At 41.4% G+C, this 24,185-nt stretch overlaps 1 protein-coding gene and 1 non-coding gene across 3 annotated transcripts; both read right to left on the bottom strand.

The window, feature by feature from the left end:
* Nucleotides 1-320: 320 nt before the first annotated feature.
* Nucleotides 321-21,393, bottom strand: PRRC1 (proline rich coiled-coil 1). Of its 2 annotated transcripts, none has more exons than XM_075272273.1 (9): nt 21,018-21,393; nt 18,952-19,089; nt 17,157-17,555; nt 13,819-13,964; nt 10,920-11,022; nt 10,514-10,677; nt 8,354-8,457; nt 8,048-8,150; nt 321-4,879 (listed from the first exon to the last, which is right to left on the bottom strand). In XM_075272273.1, exons 2-9 carry the CDS (start codon nt 19,058-19,060, stop codon nt 4,670-4,672), a joined length of 1,338 nt encoding a protein of 445 aa, XP_075128374.1. In that variant the 5' UTR covers nt 19,061-19,089; nt 21,018-21,393; the 3' UTR covers nt 321-4,669. The 2 variants fall into 2 exon arrangements, with proteins under 2 accessions (XP_075128374.1, XP_075128375.1); XM_075272274.1 differs by having other exon boundaries at nt 18,952-19,076.
* A 2,082-nt stretch (nt 21,394-23,475) lies between these two features.
* Nucleotides 23,476-23,585, bottom strand: LOC142190906 (U6 spliceosomal RNA). The gene has a single exon (XR_012714553.1). It is a non-coding gene; the product is annotated as a U6 spliceosomal RNA (small nuclear RNA).
* Nucleotides 23,586-24,185: the final 600 nt, after the last annotated feature.

Here is a 24,185-nt window from a genome sequence, read left to right as displayed (position 1 = left end):
CTAATGGGGGATCCATGAAAGTAGATTACCTTAGGGTGTTATTTGGAGGTACGAAATATACTTTTTCACGGCCGAGTACATGGCCCTATTGCGTGAATTGGCTCCATATCAGTCCTTCCTTAGTCAATACACATATTCCTAGAGAGTAGCGATAGCCCTTTAGGTTGGGTGCCTTGCACTGCTTAACACAGTTTTGACAGGGCACTGCTAAAATGTCTACAATTGTAAGTTGTGCCTCCTCCTCAAAATTCAATTGTGAAACATATAAGAAAAACTGGAAACAAGTGTAAATGTAAAAACATTTATTTAATGCTCATACACATAATAAGCCACTATAGGCAAATATATTAGTGTACTGCTTTCAAACTGGATAAAAAAAAAATCTAAAATCATATTTAGTCATGTAGGTTAAGCAGCAAAATAAACAGTATATAAGACCAAAAGCAATATATTCACCCCAAAGTAGAGAAGTGAGCATGCGCATCGAAACTGTGTTATCATTTCTTCATCAAATAGAAGAAAAAAAAAATCTCACTTTACACTATAAAAACTGGCCAAATAATTGAAAATAAAAAATTTGGACTAATAAAGCGTTATTACGAAGCATTAAAAAATGGAAATATCCACTTGTATATAAAAAAGTTAAAAATCCATCTGCTAAGTTGATCTTCGCATGTAATCCCCAGTCATGAAGGGCATATAAATTATTTAGAAGTAAAGCCCTTAGAAATCATGTATGTATCATGGGCTTGTAATAAATCTTAAAAATCACAAGACAACGCGTTGTTATAAAACACAGCAACCATAAACAATTACTGCTCACTTTCACCGTCTACACCAGGGCTACAGGGTATTGTACTTTGGAAGCCAAACCAATGGCAGGCGGTATCAATCATTTCTGCTAGGGCTACGTACGCTATGACACGAGTCACGTTGCAGTCTTGGCTTTCCTGCATTATTTTTTCACAAGGAGATGTATACTGTGAGTCACAGCATAAAGGAGAGTAAAGCTTGTAAAAGTTTCTTCTTGCAAGGACAGTGAAATGCAACGCTGATACTATCATTTGTAATATAAGGACTTGGACACACCATTTATCAAGTGCCTGATAAAATTGGTTCCAAAAATCTTTTTTTTTTTAAATTTCAACCAGAGATAACATTTAAAATGATATTTTAGGCAGAAGGACAAGACAAGAATTTCTTCCCTTTTATTGGCACCGCTGATCATGACAACAACAAGCTTTACTTGATAGAAACTGATGGAGTATTTTAATAGGATGTGGTCTGGATGAATAAAGTTGTTCTTAAAGCAGTTGTTCAGAATTACTAAAAGGTATTTTTTTTAGAAATGCCATCTCTCATTTAAATGGGACTAAGCTGAAATAAATATTAGCTACAGTCTATGGATAAAATACGAGCTCTTTATAGGAAAAAAGAGAATATTTTTTATTTTTAACCCTAGACAATCTCTTAATTGTTTTAGGGGGAGACATTCCACACTCAATGCAAAAAATTCAGTATATTTGTGTCTAAGGGCAAGTTCACACGGGGCATGGGACCGCGCATTTTGGTCCTGATTGTGATGCAGAAAACAGCATCAGAATTGGACCAAAATGCACCTGCCACGACTGTCGCAGCTTCTGACAGTCGTGGCTTCCCACTCTGGAGTAGGCTCAAATGAATGGGCCTAATCCGGAGGGTGCTGTCAGGAGGTGGACGCCGGGGCTGACTCAGCTGCGGAATTTGCCTGAAGAAGGCAGCTCGCTTCTTTTTACAGTGAGCCGGAATATACCACTCACGGTAAAAAGGAAGCTAACGGTCTACATAGACTTCTATTGTTAGGGGGCTTTGGCGTCAGAATCTACCCCCTCTTGCCCCGTGTCAACGAGCCCTTATAGGTAGTAGCCCAAGATTGCACCTAAGCAGGCTGTTGGATTTACCTTCCTGTCAGATAGACATAGATGCTGGGGATACACTACAATATATTCGCAACCACAGAAATCATAAATTCCAGTAGAAAAATGTTCCTCTCTTCCACATATTGCTTAGGTGTGCTGCTGCACCTGGATTTACTCTATGATTACATTGTAAATTGTGGCAAAAATCAAGATTTAAAAGGTTGGGTTTTTTTGTTCCTTTTTGTTTGTTCTTTTTCCTATTTGCACCGTTATCAGAATGCAGTAAAACTAAATACCTATGTTATATATTATTTTAATTACAGTAACTACAGGATTTAGTTAAAGTAAAGCTCTGAATCAGTAACCATGTACAGATTACAAGAAACTTCAACGCAAGGGTCCCAAAGGGCCTGTGCAAAGACCATGAAACATGGTCTGTGTGATGGTCGCATAGCCCGGACTTTTCTGAACTGAATACATAGCATCAAAGCGATTTATCATGTTGTAATTTTACAAAGTTATTTTTTCTTCAGTCCCTTTTCACTGCACTGAACATAGTAAAATACTTTTTACATTTGTTATTCAGCATTACACCATTTTCCTGTTGAATTTATTGGGAAAACTGCAACTAATAAGGGACACTGTGCTTTGGTATTCCGGGACACTACCGCTACTCTCAGGCAGGACAGTGTGTCCTACAATACTAAAGCAGACAGTGCAAACTAAGGGTTTCAATACCTACTTACCTTGGGTTCTATTGCAAACAAGGTATTCAGGCTGATTCTCACCAGGGGTCATACAAGTAAACCCCCTCCCCCACCTGAGACACTTTGTCTCCCGTGTTCATAGGTTGATACCATCATTATGGGAGCTATAGACTTTACTATTATGAAGATGTCCTATCCCCCACAAAACAGTGAACACTGAGAGGAAGGAGGAGGCTCAGCGACTCACAGGTTGGATATTGTTTCCAGGTTCCTGTCATGTGACTGTAGGTCAGAACCCCTCCCCGGAAACCCATGGTTCATCTGCAATATAACCCAGGGGAAATAAGTTTTGATCCCTCCATGGAGAAAGTCCTTTAAACTGCACCAGATTTATCACGGCCTAATGTTGTTTGATAAATCTGTAACAATATTAGACTATCTAGTCTAAGTTTACGCCAGAATAATATGTAATTTGACGTACCCTGTCACAATTTAGGTAACGCCCACATTCAATAATGTCTTGTCCCCTCTCCACTTTCCCTTTTTTGCACAAGCCATGAAGGTGTCTGAAATGTGTCTTTATAGATACCAGATTTCTGCCACATTTTGCTTAGTAAATCTTCCCCGTTGTGCTAATGCCAATTTTACAAAAATTAAGAAAGGACTGGGAATCAGAGAAGACTGTCTGATATCAACTGTGCACTGTGATTTTTTTTCTATGTGATCAGAAGAATCTTCCTAGGCACTGGGATGTCATATAGCACTTTACTTTTGGAGAACTTGCGAAATAGGCGAACAGCACCAAATGACAATATGTGCAGTACACAAGATGCACAAAGGACATTCAGAGTCTTGTCTAGCTATAGGCACTGCCAGTTTTCTAGCTGGAAAAAGACAGATGGAAATATCTGTATGTACATTGGGGTAAAAAGGGAGGTGGGTTTGATTTCAGTTACACGTGGTGTGAAGGATCGGTCCAAAGATCATATGCTTGTCTTACATCACTGCAATCCCTCTGGACTGAAAGGAATGATGAACAGTATGAAATGGTCCCCAGGGACCAAAATAGAGATGACGTGTCCCAGATAACAAATGACCCTGTCTACCAACTACAGATTATCAGTGAGTAGACATGTCTTTGTCTAATCTGGGGACATAAAAATCACAATTCTTCTAGGTCACTGCTATAACAGTTACCTGGAAATGGTTATTGGAGCTAATATTTTCCAAATACCGTAATAATTAAGAAAATAAATGAACAATTAATGTACAATGTTACCCAATATATTCCTGGATGTACGGTCTACACATATGAACAGACATTTTATATTATATACATTGACATACATAGAAATTAAAGCTTAGCAAGAAAGCAAATATATAGTTCAAAATCAGTATCTATTGACTAATGTTTAAGCAGTATATAATGTATACTCCTCTGTTCATAAGCCTGGCATACCACTTGCCACATAGTTACCCTTATAGCAGCTGAACACACAGATATTATGGGTGGAGACAGGAACCGGGCCACTTCAGCTCCAGATTTTTAAAGGAATTGGCCCACAAATCATGTTTTATACCTATCCACAGAATAGGTCACAAATGTTTTAAAATCACTGGGGGTGGTCTGATCCCTGGGACCACTACTCATTACAAAAATGGGGTCCGGCATGTTTGACCACCTCATCACACTAGTTGTCTGGGACTGACAGAAATTGAAAGCATGTAAGACCACCGTACCATTCAAATGAGGGGCACACAACCCTCTTTCATATGCTCAATGTGCATGTGTTGGGGTCCTTGCTGTCAGACAACTAGTAATCCTACATTTGTCCCCCATGCTGTGAATAGGTAAGTAATCTTTTTGTGTGCCTCCCACTATAACAATGTATTTAACAAAGGTTGTAACTTTGATTGTACAGAAAATTAGATCTTGATACATTTGTGTAGCTTATTGGGTTTCCTTTTAGCAATAGAAAACTACTGTTCGAAGTTGTTGGGTCTAAATTTTAGATCTAAAAAAAAACACAATTATATAAAAAGAAATGTCAAGTCAAGGTGCCTTCAAAGAATTCTTGGTGGGAGACGCTGCTTGTACATTCCTGCAAGAGCTTTGGCTGCACTGTAAATCATCTGCTTACGCGACATGCCAGTGAAGGCCACGTGCCAATCAGTCCTGCTGACATGGGGTAAGCTTCTCTCCAGCACTTCGCCCACTGTCACCGACAGCCCAGACCACCGAAGGTTGTAGTCTTGTGGGGTCAGATTTTGGGCCTATATAGAGGAGGGAAGAAAAGTTAGAAATCTTGTATTATCTTAACACTTTCTCCATATCAATCCCAGAAAAAGAAAAAAAATTAGACATCTTTTACTTGTACCAGTTGTTACTTTGGGAATTTTTTTTTAATACTATCATTACACTGCACGCGTGTTCTTTATAGCCACTTTGGTTAAGTAGAGGTTAACACACTGAGTACCTGTATAGCACATCAATACAAATGTAAAGTATTGATATTAAAAAGTGTTTTCTGAGAAATCACAATTATCTGCTAGACGCAGGCTTTCTTGGCCAAAAAAAGATAAACACAGACAGCAGCATTTATAACAGTAAAGGGTAGACATCCAGATACAGACTCCAAGCAGTGAGGGGAAAGCGACGCAGTGTAGTTTGGGTATTAATGCTTGTCACCGGGTTTCATATTTTTCATGTCTGTCCTCCAAAATGCACAACCTCTTTATTTGTATGTTGATATTTAAGATCTATATATCTAGATCTATAGCTATCTATATCTATCAGGGATACTCAACTGGCGGACAGCGGCTACCAGCTGTCCAGACCCCAGCCTCCGACATTTTCATTATGTCAGTGGGAAAGAGAAACCTTCATCTCCTGCCCGCTGTTACCAAGACCTGATCCCTTGCTGATCCATGCCGTCACTTAGTGTATGGACTTGGGAGACAGCGGGCAGGAGATGAATGTTTCTCAAGGCTGCTGTTAACGTTACAAATAATTAAAATAACATAAATTATTTTCTTTTTTTTTTTTTTTTTTTTTTTTTTTTTAAATTATGAGTTTTTAACTAAATTTAAAGGGAATTTTATTATTAAAACTCAAAGGCTATTCTTCTCCTACTTTTAGAGGTCTTCTCCACGCAGCCGTTCGGTAGAAATCCCGGTTTTCGTCGATATGCAAATGAGTTCTCTCACAGCACTGCGGGCGGGCCCTAGCGCTCAAACAGCACTGGGGGCGTCCACAATGCTGCGAGAGAACTCTGCCTCCATCTTCTTCAGGAACAGCCTCTTCACACGTCTTCTTCTGGCGCAGGCTTCAAACTTGTAGGCCTCGGGCCTAGGGAAAAGTCGACTGCGCATGCCCGCCGGCCACAAAAAATGGCCGCTTAAACAGTATTGCACTGCACCGGCATCCAGTCGTGCACTCCGCTCCGGATTAGGCCCAAATGAATAGGCCTAGTCGGGAGGGTGTGTCTTCAGGTGGATGTTGCGAGGCGAATCCGCCTGAAAGAATGAGCATGTCACTTCTTTTTACCGGGAGCCGGAACAAACGGCTTCCGGAAAAAAGAACTGACCGGCTCCCATTGAAATCAATGGGAGCCGTCTTTTAGGGCAGGATTTTGAGGCGTATACGGCCTCAAAATCCTGACCAAAAAATCCCTGTGTGAACTTACCCTTAAACATTTAGAGCAACAGGATGTCATTACAAGCACATAATTGCAATAGGACTGTGAGGAAACTTTTTTCTTTTTTTTGGCCATAGAGATTATCTATGTGTATAGAAATAACTTTATGTAGCTCTTTATAATAGCCATGGCAATGTAAAACAGTGACTTCCCAACAGCCATGGTCCAATAGCAGTTCTTATAGGGGCTGTCTGACTCCAAATCTATTTTTTATACTAATAATTCTTCCACAGGAGTGGCGCTGCCCTTCCCTGGAATCACCAACGTGCAATGAGTGGGGCTGCTATGCTGCTCCTATAACACTCCCCGTCTACTGTTATAATTGCTGCTTTAAGCTGTCTATTCATATTATGTGTATTCACCCCCAAATGGCAGAAGTATCGGTTAGTTGTAATTTAACCGCATAATCTTTTTTCATGGGGTAAGACATGTTTGACAGTAGTTTTCTCCCCTGTCCCTGTTCATGTCAGCCACACGTGCATGCACATGGGGAAGTCGGATGAGACAGATGAAGGGCTTCATAGCTTTGGCTACTTTAAAAGACTGAATTCTGGCAGTAGAATTATTTGAGCAGATTCTCAGTCTGTCAGCCCCTACTTGAGTACAATGATACTTCCTATATGAAAAAAAAATTGTGGTTTGCTTGTATAATAGCCAAAATGCTAGAAACTACAAAATGCTTGCCTAATGACAGGAATGATTTTGGATACCAGTACTCATGGCAAATTAACAAAGCTGTGAAATAATCACATATGTAATACTACAAAATGTGCAATAGGCACGCTCAGAGGAACAGAGACATCTGCTGTTTAGAAAACTAACTACATTTCCAAGTCTACTGTCAAGAACTTGTGAAATTTCTTGATATCATAGAACTGGAGGAATTTTATTATATAACAGAATTTAAAATGGAATTGGGGCCCCTAAATTAGTTGCTTGTCCTTAGCTGCTGGGGTTTACACCTCCAAAATCATCAATTTCTTTCCCCAGTGGCTCCTAGTGCAGGTGTAGATGACACTATATCTTGTACATTCATGAGTGGGACTAACGTTACCAAGTTTGGGGCCCTAAACCAGCAGAATAATGACATGGTGCAAGTTCAGGGGGCCTAAAATCTGCTGACAGGTCCTACTTAATATGCAAGAGGCATACCACACAATAGAATAACAGCAGCAAATAATCCTTCTTCAGGTCATATGTTTATCTAATTTAAGGGGCATTCACACTTGTGATGCCGTCTGCCTGCTGTAATTCTACCAAAATTGCAGAAAAACAGCTTGGGGAGGGCTTGCATACGGACAGTTTAAAAACACATTAATTTCAATGGATTTTTAAAGCAAACAGCCGGTATTCGTATGCAGCCTCTTCGCCGTTAAACCACTTTTTTTTGCGCAAAGTCCTGCATGTCCGACTTTGCGTCTGTGCAATAAAAGTGGTTTCACGATGAAGAGGCTGCATACGCATACCGATGGTTTGCTTTAAAAACCCATTGAAATGAATGGGTTTTTAAACTTGACCATATGCAAGGCATCCCCAAGCTGTATTTCTGCAATTTTGGCAGAATCACGGCGGGCGGACAGCAGAGTAAGTGTGTACGCACCCTCATAAATAAAAAAATTGACTGTAACATCATATAGCATACAATATCAAACATTCATGGTAAAAATGACCATATCTGAGGTCTACATACAAAACTACTTTTCTTACATTCAGCAAGTATCTCAATATACAAAATCTGACATACCTGTTGTACGTATTCCAAAGGCACAGGTGTGGCTTGTGTGAAGGCTTCTAAACGTACCCCATGAATTGGGTCATCAACAAGTACACAGCCAATGTCAAACCACCTAAAGCAAAATGGAACAATATAAACAAATATAAACAAAATTCCCTTTATCCCTGTAAATAACACTTCAAGATATGAACCAGCGGTATTTTCAATGAATGCTTATATATGACCAATATGATACAAAAGAACATGGACAGCAGTTTTTTAAATGATGGACATCAGCAAAAACGATGTTATTCGGCCCATATATCCATTGCTTACTTGTCTGGCAGAAGCTCAGCAATGAAATTTTCCACCGACACAGCAGGCTGCTTCTCATGGATCACACCGCTCCGACGCAGGCTATCAATCCTTTCCTGGGCACCCTGTAGACAACAGGTATTAAGGTCCTAGAACAATACTTGAACCCACTTGCCATGTATTATTTTTCATGAATAGACTGTACAGGAGCTAATAACCATTATCATATAACCCAGCAATTTCTTATGTTAGGTTACTTCAGTTTTCTTATGTACTTACTGCAAAAAGATTGTTGATGGAAGCAAAATAAAAAGGGTTTCCAGGCTTGAAGGTAATCCGTCACCAGTTTTATGGTACCCTGAGGGCAGCATAAAGCAGTGACATACACCCAGATTCTAGATGGATTTCTTGTTGTCATTACAAAATCACACATTATTTGGTACATGGGGTACACCCTCTAAGGAAGATTGACAGCTTTCTTCCCATTACTATGTATAGAGAGAAAGATGCCAGCATAATTTTGTATAAGGAAAATGTTTGTTCTCGTACCGTGTTAGCCAGTGGGTAGGAAATATAAAAAAAACAAAAAAACTTTATAGTCTTCAGTAGTTGATACCTTTTTAATGGCTAACCAAATGTTCCACTGAAAATCTGTATGTTGGAGAGACCGGACAGCAACTTAGAATGCGTATGAATTCACATCGCCATACAATTAGAGAATGAAGACTTGACCTTCCTGTTTCAAAGCATTTTTGTAATGAGGATCATAATATCACCGATCACATGAAAGTTTTGGTTTTGGGAGGGAATGTCAAATCAAAGAGAGAATGACGCATTTATGAGTGTAAATTCATGACCCTGCTTCAAACACTGGAGAGGGGGCTAAATTTGTGACATGGTTTTATGTCATTTTACAGAAATCACTGACCTGAGACCCTGAGAACTGATAAGGACCTGTAAGTGTTTACATTGTTTCTACCAATTACTAACAACCCTCTACCCCCCCTTGAATTCTATCCCTTTTTGTGTATATTATATTATATATATATATATATATATATATATATATATATATATATATATATATATATATATATTCCTTCAGAAATGGTTTTAAATTTACTTGAGAAAGGACCCTAGGGTTCCAAAACGTTGTAATCTGTCATCATTATTAGTTAGCCATTAAAAAGGTATCAACTACTGAAGACTATCAAGTTTTTTTTCTTTTTTTATATTAGCATAATTTTGTGGAATATATTGCAAGAAAACCAGTTATAGGAACGCTCCTATAATCAGGCTCTCTGTATCCACACTACTATAAGGTATTGCAGCTGGTACCAAAGCAAGCATTAAACCTTCAGGTAAAGTACAAGAAGTAGATAAATGGGTTCCGTGGACAAATGAGCACAACAGGAGAAAAAGTAAAACACGAGCCCATACGTGCTCAATATTCACAAATGGCACGTATTGTACAGCAAATAATTCAGCAAAGAGAAAGCACTGATGCAAATAAAACATAACATTTAATAAATATACATTAAAACCATGCTACAGACATGTTATATAAAACAGTCATACCAAAAAAATCCTCACACAGAGGAATATGTATTGGTATATTGTGAACAGCACCATATCACTGTGAGGGCAGGTTTTATCTGCCTAATACCATAAAGATATTACTTACAGTGTGCCTGGTGAATAAGCAGGTGGTAAAAAGAAACGGTCTTACCATAAACAGCGGGTGGGAGATATTCAGCTGGTGCAGGGTGTAACACAGGAGGATCAATAATCCCTGATTTTTACCTGCCGATAAACCCTAGCACCCACAAGACTCCCGCCCCAACAGCACTTTGCTGCCAGTGTCACTACCTGTAGTCAGCACTAGGAGTTAGTCTCTTTCATCTGGACTGTGTCCTACCACTGTGGGCATATTCATATCAGATGGAGAGGGATGTTCTGTCTATTTTTGTAGTTATCTCAGCATAAGGTCCCCTGATGAATGGTGCTATACTGTGCCAGGAAACACGTAGGGACATTTAGGGTTTTCTGAGGGACAGTTTGGGACTGCCCTTGTTAGGGCGGGAGTCTTGTGGGTGCTAGGGTTTATCGGCAGCTCACTATTTTACCAGATATTTTAATATCGTATGCCCTTACAGAATTTACTTCTAGTAAAGATATTACCTTTAGGCCTGCAGCATAACCAACAGGCTGGGGAGCAATGTTTGACTGTCCATCTTCTCCTGTTACAATGGCCAAGCCAAAAACTTCTTGAAAAGCATCTCGCACTGCAGCAACCTTCACTTCTTTCTTCGAGGTTACCACTATATCAAGCTCTCCTCCAGATCCTAAGGAAATAAGATACACATGTACGACCTATTACACAATATCACTTATTGAAGACCACATTTTTTTTACATATGTCTGAAAGAATCTAGAACTTGCTACTTCCTCCACTGAGGCCACGTGTCCATTATATGGGTGGACAAAGCCCACTGAACATGAACATAAATTTCCTGCAGAAAAATGTCTGAACGTATTTTATGTTCTAAACCATCATCAAGAGTAAAGATCGGGCACTGATACTTACTGATATATGGAGCCATGCCAGGGTCAAGAGTGGTGATCACACTCTCTACAGAGTGCTTGGTTTTATCCAGTACAGATTTCACCACAGGATTTCCAGCGACTCCCTATGTCAAAAATCAAAAAATTTTAATGTTTTTCTCGATTATAGAAAAGCGATAACTGATCATAAGAGTAAAACAAAGGAAAATAAAAACAATGACTATTACTTCAATCTATTTCAGAAAACAGTAGCAGTATTATGCAACTTGACATTGTTGAGTTCAGAAATGCTACACGTCCCATTTGCACTTTGCTTCAGATTCTCCTCACCCCCTTTGCTCAGTAGGTTTCATGAGGAGCTGAGAAACATCTGCCGTGCAGGATCACAGTTTTATTAGCTAGATATTGATTAGTCCAATAACATGTGTTAGAGAAACAATGCAGCGGCTCTGACATGTGCATCTCATATGTCTCTCAGATATCTGTACCCAAAAACACAAAGTCACAAATTTACTAAACATAGGAAAACTATCATTACTATCATATAAAGGATTCGGGGGATATTGTCACTCCTTAGGGAGAGACCACCATATAGGTGTGTGGAGACTTGTTAAGCCTTTAGCACTCCACTTTGCAAGGAACTATGGGAAGAATATGCAAATCCGCCTTCCATGATGTAATTAGGAAGACAGTTGCTGCCTCATTGTTGCAAACCAATAGAGGGCGCTCACTGGAATGTGCAAGCCTGTCTTAAGACAGGATTCCAGTGAAATAACCCAATAATGGCTGCTCCCTTTAGCCTCATGCCCGACCTTCCAAGAGGCCTTTGTTTAGCAATGACGCTGGGATTATTACCAGGTTATAGTCTCTCAATCGAGGACAGCTGTTTCGATCTGGTTGGATCTCATCAGCCCGATGTAGAGAGGACTATAACCTGGTAGAGGTGAGAGGCTTAGACAGGGTTCGGGGGATATTGTCACTCCTTAGGGAGAGACCACCATATAGGTGTGTGGAGACTTGTTAAGCCTTTAGCACTCCACTTTGCAAGGAACTATGGGAAGAATATGCAAATCCGCCTTCCATGATGTAATTAGGAAGACAGTTGCTGCCTCATTGTTGCAAACCAATAGAGGGCGCTCACTGGAATGTGCAAGCCTGTCTTAAGACAGGATTCCAGTGAAATAACCCAAAGGCTAAACAAAGGCCTCTTGGAAGGTCGGGCATGAGGCTAAAGGGAGCAGCCATTATTGGGTTATTTCACTGGAATCCTGTCTTAAGACAGGCTTGCACATTCCAGTGAGCGCCCTCTATTGGTTTGCAACAATGAGGCAGCAACTGTCTTCCTAATTACATCATGGAAGGCGGATTTGCATATTCTTCCCATAGTTCCTTGCAAAGTGGAGTGCTAAAGGCTTAACAAGTCTCCACACACCTATATGGTGGTCTCTCCCTAAGGAGTGACAATATCCCCCGAACCCTGTCTAAGCCTCTCACCTCTACCAGGTTATAGTCCTCTCTACATCGGGCTGATGAGATCCAACCAGATCGAAACAGCTGTCCTCGATTGAGAGACTATAACCTGGTAATAATCCCAGCGTCATTGCTAAACAAAGGCCTCTTGGAAGGTCGGGCATGAGGCTAAAGGGAGCAGCCATTATTGGGTTATTTCACTGGAATCCTGTCTTAAGACAGGCTTGCACATTCCAGTGAGCGCCCTCTATTGGTTTGCAACAATGAGGCAGCAACTGTCTTCCTAATTACATCATGGAAGGCCGATTTGCATATTCTTCCCATAGTATCATATAAAGGACAAAAAGAAGAATAATTTAGGCAAATACACGTGATTGTATTCTAGTTACTCTCTGTGTAACACAATAAGAGGGGTTTTACAACCACATGAAATATTTTACAAATTGCTTAGGCCAGAGTCTCCGTTGGACATTTTCATCCACCAGTTTCGGATTTAAAAGGATGGACAATGGACAGACCCATTATAGTCAACAGGGTGCATGTGTTACCACGATTTTAGAGGTCCTCCTCTCCGATATATGCTAAGAATTGTTCTAGTGGTGGCCTCACTGTTGTTGACACACCATGTCTTTTATCAACAATGGCCACTAGGGCACACATATGCCAACTTTGTCACTTATCTAAACTACTAACTAATGTAAATCGAATACATAAATTAACCAAGTAAAATATAATGCATTAAAATACAGTTAAGCTTGTTGTACTATGTTTGTGTGGTCAATAAAAAAAAAAGCAACACATTTTATGTATTAGGGTTAACGTTATGTAGTAGTTTAGCCGAGTTGGCATAAATCTGTCAACTTATGTCTGTCACCTACTAAGGCCCAAAAGATTGGCCGAGGACCACAGAAGAGTCGACAAGGCTGTTGCAGGGGATTGAAAAGGTATTACTGCATTTGTTATTTTATTTAAATGTAAGTAGTTGGGGTTTTTTGTTTGTTTTTTTTAGACACTGTAACAGGGTTGGAAAATCCTTTTAAAATCATGAACATTATGGGATATTCTTTGCTTTTTAAAATAAATCTATCATATGGAAAACTAAGTTACATGTATAGAGTAGGAGAAGCTGTGAAAGTTGATATACATATGTGTGGCAAAAGATATACTCTGTCATTTGTGTCTTTGCTCTGTGCTTAGAAACATGTCATCTAGACATGGGAGGGGGCACTCCTATCAATGACAGCTATCTCTGTATATAGAATCAAACATTGGGGGGTGTCAATCACTATGTATGACCACCCCCATGACTAGATGACTGTTTCTAAACATGGAAAGGGCAAAGATATAAATGAAGAGAAGACAAGTTATGCTCAATTTTTTCCCCACAAACTATATATCTGCTCAGCTCAGGACTGCATTTTCTTGGACATAGGTTCACTGTTGAATCTTACCTTAATGAAGCCCCAGATTCCTCCAGCAGGCGGTTCATTGTGTGCTGCAAGCATTCTGGGGTCTTCAGGCTCCTCTGGAAATGTAATGGAGGATCCTACTACACCTGGGGCAACAGGAGCAAGCTGTGTAACAGGATTTGCTAAAACTAGAAAAGAAAAGAAGGAATACAATAACTATGGGTCTAGGACAAATGTGCCAATACCAAGAATCTGAAGTTGTTTGCTCTTCACAACATTATTATCTGGAGTTATATCCATCTATTGAAAGGGAGTCTACCATCTCCCTAAAACATATTCAGCTGCCACAAAGCACATTACAGTGATAAACTTCATACTATTGTTATGTTTGCTACTTTTGCAGATTTGGGGAAAAAAAGTGAAGTCTTATGCAAATGAGGCAGTTGATGCACAGGGGCAGGGCTTCAGCACTGGGAGCACTGCTTGTGCCATTCAGACCCCTACCATCGCCTGCCTGCATCACCTCTTGGAGTGAGAGTTGCTCCTTCCATTGCTAGGACATCACCCATGCTATTTGATAAGTAACAAAAGTGCTCCCAGGGCTGAGAATTTCAAGTTGTTTCCAAATCTACAAAGGTGAGACACATAACAAAAGTATGATATTTAGCGCTGTAATATTCTCTGTAATGGGGTGGTGATACACACCTTGATCCAACAGAAGACCCCTTTTTTGCCCACTGGTGCTTGTAAAGATTAGTAGAAACAATTCAAATGTCTCCAGGTCTGTAACAAATCTCTCCCTGATATCTCTGTGCTCCTCATTATAATACGGATACTAGTAAGTTAACTAAAGACAGGGGCAACATAGTGGCTCAGTGGTTAGCACTGCAGCCTTGCAGAACTGAAGTCTTCGGCTCAAATCCTGCAAGGACCAACATCTGCAAGGAGTTTGTATGTTCTCCCCGTGTTTGTGTGGATTTCTTCCCATTCTACAAGGACATACTGATAGGAAAAAAAAAAAAGTACATTGTGATCCCAATATGGGGCTCACAATCTACATGAAATAAAATAAAATAATAATAATAATAATAATTAACTAAGGATGCTGCACAACTACGGATGCTACCTAGTAGCGAGTATTAGAAGTGTCTAACCCAACATTACACTTAACAAAATAAGATCTATAAAAGCTTTAAAACAAACAGATTCTGAAGGAAATTTGAAACCATGCAGAAAAGATGCAAACCTGCTACCCTCTTCTTTTATTTTGTACTACAACATCAAGTGATTCATTGCCGTTTTTAGGATTACAACGTATTGCTTAGTGTTGCTTAGTGAAGTCTGACAGCACCTGATCCTCTTACGTTAGGGAATTATTATCAAGGTACGTGGAAGACAGCAAGGCAGTGTTATGTAATGGAAATTAAAAATATATAAGATATTTACAGCTATGTTATGAACAGGCTGAACTACTAAACTTCTATATCTTTGTATTAAATTGTTGTATACAGATTTATATATAAATATACACACACACACACAAAAATTAAATGTGTGCTTAGGCCTATGAACTTTTAAAAGACAGCAATGCTCAAGTTGATCAGCGGGAGTTGGACCCCCACCAATTTGCAATTGATGGTCTATCCTAAAATCGACCCATTAAAGCAGGGGTCCTCAAACTATGGCCTGTGGCCCACCGAGGACATTTGTCTGGGCCGCCGAATGTGGCCCGTGTGCCGTCACTCAAATCGCTCACTAACAGGGAATCCACTACAGGATTCCCAGTTAGTGAGCTTTTGTTGCTTTCAGTTTTATGTGCAAATGCACATACAACTGAAAGCTGTCAGTGTAGGTCGCGCAACCACAGCCTACACTGACTGCAGTCTGAAGGAGGAGGACGCACAACGATGGCTCTTCAAGGGTAAGTATAAGCGTGTGTGTGTGAGCATTTAATACTCAGTGTCTAATACTGAGGAGCATATAATACAGGGAGGTGTACTGAGGAGCATATAATACTTTAGGGGGCCTACTGAGGAGCATATAATACTATGTGTGTGTGGGGGGCGTACTGAGGAGCATATAATACTCTAGGGGGCCTACTGAGGAGCATATAATACAGTGTGGCTGGTTGTACTAAGGAGCAGATAATACTGTGTGTGGGGTGGCGTACTGTGGAGCATTGAATCTTAATTTTTTTTTAAACTATATTTCGGCCCTCCAGTGGTTTGAGGGACTGTGAACTGGGCCCCTGTTTGAAAAGTTTGAAAACCCCTACATTAAAGGAAGTCTTTCACCAAAACTCAGAATATCAAACTAGCCTCACAGATAGATAAGTTAGGGTCACCTGAATCAAATCGTGGTTTTCTCTTGTGAATTGCTGCCACTGTTGCAGAAGTATCAGTGTTTTTGTCAACATGCAAATGAGCTCTTTGGAGCAACAGCAATGCCCTAGTTGCTCCAAAGAGCTCATTTACATATTGAAAAAAAAACAAAACCCAGAAACATCTTAGCAACTGAGGCCCAGATTTACAAGTGGAAAACACTGTTCGATGTAGGTGACCCTATCCTATCTATCTGCACAGCTGGGTTGAAATGCTGTGATTCTGGCAATAGACTCTCTTTAATATGTTGTGATTACACTTTTCTTTCTTCCATCACAGGATAAGAGCAACAGACTGGAAGGTTGACAGAATAACCCTCCATTTGCATCAATTGCCATTTGCCGTCATTTAAAAAACAAGACTGAATCTTTCTTACGTCTTATTTGTTTACTTGTCTACTGGAAATAAAAGTCTTGCACAACTTTCTCTATATTCAGAAAGTAAACAAATAACACAAAGTAAGCGTCTCTCATTGTTACATTACAGTGAACGGAGATGGATGCAGATGAAGGGTGTAGCAATAAATCTGTAGGTGTTTCAGTCCATTGCTCTGATCCTATGACAAATCAGAGAAATTGACTTCAAAGATGGTAGTGTGAACGTAGCCTTACATCTAACTTCTTAATAAAATGTTCTTATAGGAAACACTTCCAAGCACAAACTAATAACATGAAATTCCTGATGCCGGCTCTATGGGAGCAGTCGATACAATACAGGCTGCCATACTCAGAATTCTATATCCCAGTACCACCAGGTTCAAATGGGCAATTGCTGAGAATCTAAAGCTACAAGAAGGTTGTCATTGGATTGATCCAACATTTACTTCATCATCTGAGATCCTGGCTCTGCAATAACACTAAATTGGTGAATGCCCCATTATAAACATCTGGATCTGTTTTCTCAAGGCACACTTATAAAAAGACATGCCATTACGTTGGTTCCAATGAATATTGAACAAACAGAGGAAAATAAGAACATAAAATATTACAAAGACACAACCTGAGACAGGGGGTGCTGAATATGAAGGCATCAATGGTGTCTGTGGTGCTCGCCCCGCGTGACCTTTTGTAATATCATAGGTGGAAGCCACAGAAAATCCCGTAACTGGAGGACCCATAGGTGGTGCTGACAAGACAGGTGGTGCAGGAGTGGAGCTGAGAGGAGGTGGAGGAAAAGATCCAGAAGAGAGAGACGGCATTGGACTGCTGAAACCTGCAGGCGCAGATGTGTGAAGAGGAGGCAGCAAGCTCCCTGAGGCAAGAGGAGGAGGTGTAAATGGCAGAGGAGCAGAAGTTCTCATGGGAGGAATGGTTGAAGGGGGAAGAGGGGATGAAAAAGTAGGTGGAGAATACGGAAGGGCAGATGGGATTGTTGGAGCAGCCAATGGACTTGATAAAACTGTGGGGTGAAAACAAAACAGAACATCAGTGGTTAAACAGCCATGTTCCCTTGTCTTAAGGCAAAGAATTGTACAATGACAGACATGAATGTCTTCAGTAGATCCAGCATTATCATGTGCATTGGGATTAAAGGGATCCTATCATTGGATACCCTTTTTTGCTAACTTAAGCCTTAAGAAAGGCTATTCTTCTCCTACCTTTAGAAGTCTTCTCCGTGCCGTCATTTGGTAGAAATCCAGGTTTTCTTCGGTATGCAAATGAGTTCTCTCGCAGCACTGGGGGCGTCCCCAATGCTGCGAGAGAACTCTCCAGCGACGCCTCCATCTTCTTTTGGGATGTCCTCTCCCTGTGTCTTCTCTGTCCTGGGTTTCAATCTTCTAGGCATGCCACTGGGCTTCAGGCAGAGCCGACTGTGTATGCCCTCGGCCACAAGAAAATGGCCGCTTACACAGTAAGAAGACACAGGAAGAGGGCGTTCCAGAAGATGATAGAGGCGTCACTGGAGATTTGTCACGCAGCATTGGGGACACCCCCAGTGCTGCAAGAGAACTCATTTGCATTCTGAAGAAAACCCGGATTTCTACCAAACGGTGGCGTGGAGAAGACATCTAAAGGTAGGAGAAGAATAGCCTTTCTTAAAGCTATTCCTATGAGTTAGTCAGAAAAAAAAGGGTATCCAATGACGGGATCCCTTTAAGGGTGTACCTTATAATCAAATTATGGTAAGACAGGCCAAACATCGTGTTGGATGAACATTTGTGCGCTCCATAAACAATACTTTTCTTTATCCTCATAACATTAGAAACTATACAATCCCCAGTTTTGGGACTGATTGACGTGTTTTTTTTCCCCATGGGCTTTATTGATCACCCAATTCTTGTGTTTACAAGCAGATGGTAAAACTTTCCAAGAACTATGGGAGGACATTTATTAAACTTTATTGCCCATAGCTGCAAATCATAACATAACGCTCATTTTTTACAGTTTTTCTTTTAGACAGTTCATGAATCACCCCTTCTTTTTTGAAAGGACTACAACTGTGTACCCACCCTGGAATTGAGGCTGGAAACTGCGCCAAGAAGAGCGCTGCGGACCTGTGGCCTTAGCTTTACGGTGCTATTACATGGGCTGTTTTTACTCACAATAACTGATCTGTTGATTTTTCTACACCAATTAAAAATAATAACTTTGATCAAAACACGCGTTGTCTCCAAAAATGTATTCAACACGAGTAAAATGCAGATGTGTAAAAGAGACATAAATGTTTGGTTTATTGAGCAGATTACTTTCCATTAACCCACATGACTTCTCAAGAAACAAATACAGTATTTACTTAAGATACTATACCGTGTACAGCATACAATCTCATTTCATAACAGGAAGACAGATTCTACCTGGTGGAACTGGCGTGGCGATTGCTGTGGCAGCTGCACTCGATGTCCCCAAGGTGCTGGGAGGAGGAGTGCCAGGAGGAGTTGTCTCAATGCCACTCTCTTCCATCATTTTCTGTGATGGGCCACTGTCAGTAATACCTGATCAGAACAGACACATTGTAACTGATATATACACACACTGTACATTCTCACACATTGCACTACATTTATTGGATGTTTGCGTCACTGCCACAGAGATCTGAAACTCCATTAAGAGTTATAAACCTCTTGTAAAACTTATTAGTTTTAAAAGTACTTATTGAATGAAAATACATCATTAGCATAGCGTACCACAATAGAAAACAGCACTGTACACAAAAAAGAAACAGAACAGAAAAGAGTATAACATTAGAAAGTTACAGAAGTATTCTATACAATTCCAGCAGACACTAGTGTATGTGATGAAGTTTCCCACAGAACGTACCTCTCGTAAACTTTATACGAGCAGTTGTAGAGGTTGTTGTGTAATCCTGACACGTATTTTATTGTGTACTCTTAATACAGGACAATGACTTGTTTGCAGTAAATGAGTAATATATTGTTATCACACTGGGCAAAAATAAATGAATAAATAAATAAATAAAAACCTCAAGCCCAGACAGACCTTTCACATGGGGGTTGACCTACAGTAACCATGAAAGGCCACTACAATGTGTACGGAGCAGTGTATTGTCACCGAACACAGCACTGTATATTGTACTACTACCGCTGGTCACAGCTTCTGCCAACTAATATGCTACGGATAGGTCACCATTATCCAAGTCCTGGAAAAATCCTTTAATAACTCAATAACAAGAACAAAAGGCGGGTTATTGGGATTCTCTTGGACTTAAAGGGCTATCCCGAACTCACACTTTCCAAAACTGCAATAGACGTGAACAAGGGCTGCCGAAATAGAACAGCATATTTGGCACTGCCATTTCTGTAACTAAAGAGATATGGAAACAGTTTAGCTCTGCAGTTTCCAACCACATCTAAGGAAGTTATGAAAACAATATTGTACACCGCAGCTAAGGCCCTATTCACATCTGCTTGGGGACCAACCGAATGGAAACCTATATGCATTAAAAAGCGGTTACCTTGGAAAACGATGGACTCCATAGACTATAGTGGGGTCTACGCATTAAAAATGCTAGGTTTCCATTCGGGGGCTCCCCAAGCAGACTTACCGAGCGGAAACCTGAACACTGCTGTGAACTGGGCCATAGCTGTTTTCATAAGCTTGCCCCGATGGTCATAACTTGTGGTCAGCTATTCCCATCTCAGCCATGGTGGCTGCAGAAGGGAGAACTTCTCAAATATCGAAGATCTAGCTTTAGGATATATTATCAATGTTAGAGAAAGTTCAAAACCTGGCACCCCCCCCCCCCCTACATGTACGACTTAGCTGTCCTGCCCACACACTGGGTGACTACTTGTCACTGCCTGCCCTCACACTGGGTGACTACTTGTCACTGGCTGCCCTCACACTGGGTGACTACTTGTCACTGGCTGCCCTCACACTGGGTGACTACTTGTCACTGGCTGCCCTCACACTGGGTGACTACTTGTCACTGGCTGCCCTCACACTGGGTGACTACTTGTCACTGGCTGCCCTCACACTGGGTGACTACTTGTCACTGGCTGCCTACTTGTCACTGGCTGCCCTCACACTGGGTGACTACTTGACACTGGCTGCCCTCACACTGGGTGACTACTTGTCACTGTTTGCCCTCACACTGGGTGACTACTTGTCACTGGCTGCCCTCACACTGGGTGACTACTTGTCACTGGCTGCCCTCACACTGGGTGACTACTTGTCACTGTTTGCCCTCACTACAGGACTACATTTCCCAGCATTCCTTGCAGCACCCGGTCCCGGCTGCCACGTTACCCTTCTGTCCCCGCTATTACAGATAATGGAGAGAACATTACCAGCGGCTGTGAGGTGCGGAGGAGGCGGCGGGGCTGGATGTGTAGCCGGGAGGACATTCCTGCAGCCGTCACCTCCGCTACATGTCACACACAGTACCAGGGCGTCTCCTCACCTGTGCACCGGCAGATCCGCTCTGTGTTGTACCGCCCGGACCCCTGGATAACGGGACACTTCCAGCAGCCGGTTACCGCTCACTGTTTCCACCTTCCCCAGGCCGGCATGAAATATGTCCGCCGCTGTGCTGCTGCTGACGGTAGCGCTGCCACGTAACCCGGACTAGGCGGAGAGTAAGCTGGACCAAGGCCGGGGGCGTGTCTACAGCGTGGGATCCCGGGAGCCGGGTGTGACAGGGACGCGGCGGTGCAGGCTTGTGCGGCTGAGGGGGAGGACGCCACGGCGGCTCCTGTAATGGTGCTGGAGGTGGGAGCACGGCCTGGGCCTGAGGGGAAGGACGCCATGCCTGCTGGTGGTGTGGGAACGGCCTGGGCACTGAGTAGCCGCTAAATATGGATGACTGTCTACTGAGGTGTCACTACAGCGCCCTGCACACACAGGCAGGCTGCGGCCTACTGCGCCAGGATGGGATAGCTGGTTACAGATGTTATGTGGAAAAAGTCACCACAAATGTTCTCATAGCCGTATATAATCACCCATAGATGTCCCCATAACAATGTATAGTCACCCATAGGTGTCTCCCTAATAATGTATAGTCACCCATAGGTGTCCATATGACAATGAATAATCATCCATAGGTGTCCCCCATAACAAAGTATAGTGTTGGCCAAAAGTAATGACACCCCTGCAATTCTGTCAGATAATACTCAGTTTCTTCCAGAAAATGATTACAAGTACAAACTCTTTGGTATTATTATCTTCATTTATTTTGCTTGCAATGAAAAAACGCAAAAGAGAATGAAAAAAAAGTCAAATCATTGATCAGTTTACACAAAACTCCAACAATGGGCCGGACAAAAGTATTGGCCCCCTCAGCCTAATACTTGGTAGAACAACCTTTAGACAAAATAACTGCGAACAACCACTTCCGGTAACTATCAGTGAGTTTCTTACAATGCTCTGCTGGAATTTTAGACCATTCTTCTTTGGCAAACTGCTCCAGGTCCCTGAGATGTGAAGGGGGCCTTCTCCAAACTGCCATCAAGAGATCTCTCCACAGGTGTTCTATGGGATTCAGGTCTGGACTCATTGCTGGCCACTTTAGAAGTCTCCAGTGCTTTCTCTCAAACCATTTTCTAGTGCTTTTTGAAGTGTGTTTTGGGTCATTGTCCTGCTGGAAGACCCATGACCTCTGAGGGAGACCCAGCTTTCTCACACTGGGCCCTACATTATGCTGCAAAATTTGTTGGTAGTCTTCAGACTTCATAATGCCATGCACACGGTCAAGCAGTCCAGTGCCAGAGGCAGCAAAGCAAACCCAAAACATCAGGGAATATTTGACTGTAGGGACCGTGTTCTTTTCTTAGAAGGCCTCTTTTTTTTTCCAGTAAACTCTATGTTGATGCCTTTTCCCAAAAATCTCTACTTTTGTCTCATCTGACCAGAGAACATTCTTCCAAAACATTTTTGGCTTTCTCAGGTAAGTTTTGGCAAACTCCAGCCTGGCTTTTTTATGTCTCTGGGTAAGAAGTGGGGTTTTCCTGGGTATCCTACCATACAGTCCCTTTTCATTCAGACGCCGACGGATAGTACGGGTTGACACTGTTGTACCCTCAGACTGCAGGGCAGCTTGAACTTGTTTGGATGTTAGTCGAGGTTCTTTATCCACCATCCGCACAATCTTGCATTGAAATCTCTTGTCAATTTTTCTTTTCCGTCCACATCTAGGGAGGTTAGCCACAGTGCCATGGGCTTTACACTTCTTGATGACACTGCGCACGGTAGACACAGGAAGATTCAGGTCTTTGGAGATGGACTTGTAGCCTTGAGATTGCTCATGCTTCCTCACAATTTTGCTTCTCAAGTCCTCAGACAGTTCTTTGGTCTTCTTTCTTTTCTCCATGCTCAATGTGGTACACACAAGGACACAGGACAGAGGTTGAGTCAACTTTAATCCATTTCATCTGGCTGCAAGTGTGATTTAGTTATTGCCACCACCTGTTAGGTGCCTCAGGTAAGTAACAGGTTAATTACACAAATTAGAGAAGCATCACATGATTTTTCAGACAGTGACAATACATTTGTCCACCCCCTTTTTATGTTTGGTGTGGAATTATATCCAATTTGGCTTTTTGACAATTCTTTTTGTGGTATTATCCAAATTAAATGAAGATAATAATACCAAAGAATTAGTGATTGCAATCATTTTCTGGAAGAAAAAAAAGTATTATCTGACAGAATTGCAGGGGTGCCAATACTTTTGGCCAACACTCTATAATCATCCATAGGTGTCTCCCTAATAATCTATAATCATCCATAGATGTCCCCCATAACAATGAATAATCATGCGTAGGTTCTCCTATAACAATTTATACTGTGTGTAGTCCTCCCTAAGGGCTTCTATTAGGGTATGTTCACACAGAGTTTTTTGCAGGCGGATTTTTTTCTTTTCTTTTTTAAATATGGAACGCCTCACGATTTGCGAGCGTGTCATCCTTGCACAGGGGCCATGCTAATCTTCTCTGTATCGTTCCAATTTCAGCATATGTGCTGCCTAACCAAGCACTTGCAGTCGGATTTTGACAAGGAATCCGCCTGAAAAAACGCCTCCCATTAATTTCAGGGAGTCACTCGCAGTTTTTTTCAGCTAGCAATTTTTTTCAGCTAGCGGGAAAAAAACGCGACGTCCTATTTTGATGCCGATTCTGTGGCTGAGTCAGCCTCAGGATCCGCGGCTTGAGACTCCCTCCTGATTAATTCACTGTGGAGAATCTTTGTAATCCTCAAAGGGCAATCAAAAATAGAATAAAACTTGACTTTTATTAAATACTATTAAAAAGTTGTCCCAATGGACCAAACAATATAAGGTGCTGATCAACCTACTATGTAAATAGTCAGGTCCAGATGGAAGGGAGTAGAAGAAAAGAATTGTTTGAAAAAACTCATCCTACCTCCCTAATAATCAATCAAGAGGATATAGACTCCAACTCATGCCATGATAGCTGAATACAAATTTACTCCAAATTTTAGACATCAGCAGCTGGACATAGGCTGTCCTGTGAGGTTACTGGCCTAATGCCACGCCAACACAGGAGATACAAATGCCAGACTACCAGAGGAGACAAATGACTATGAGAGTAGGGCTATAAACTCAATTTCATGTCCC

Source organism: Leptodactylus fuscus, chromosome 1, assembly GCF_031893055.1.
Source record: "Leptodactylus fuscus isolate aLepFus1 chromosome 1, aLepFus1.hap2, whole genome shotgun sequence".
Lineage (NCBI taxonomy): Eukaryota > Metazoa > Chordata > Amphibia > Anura > Leptodactylidae > Leptodactylus > Leptodactylus fuscus.
This window is presented reverse-complemented; position numbering and strand designations above follow the sequence as displayed.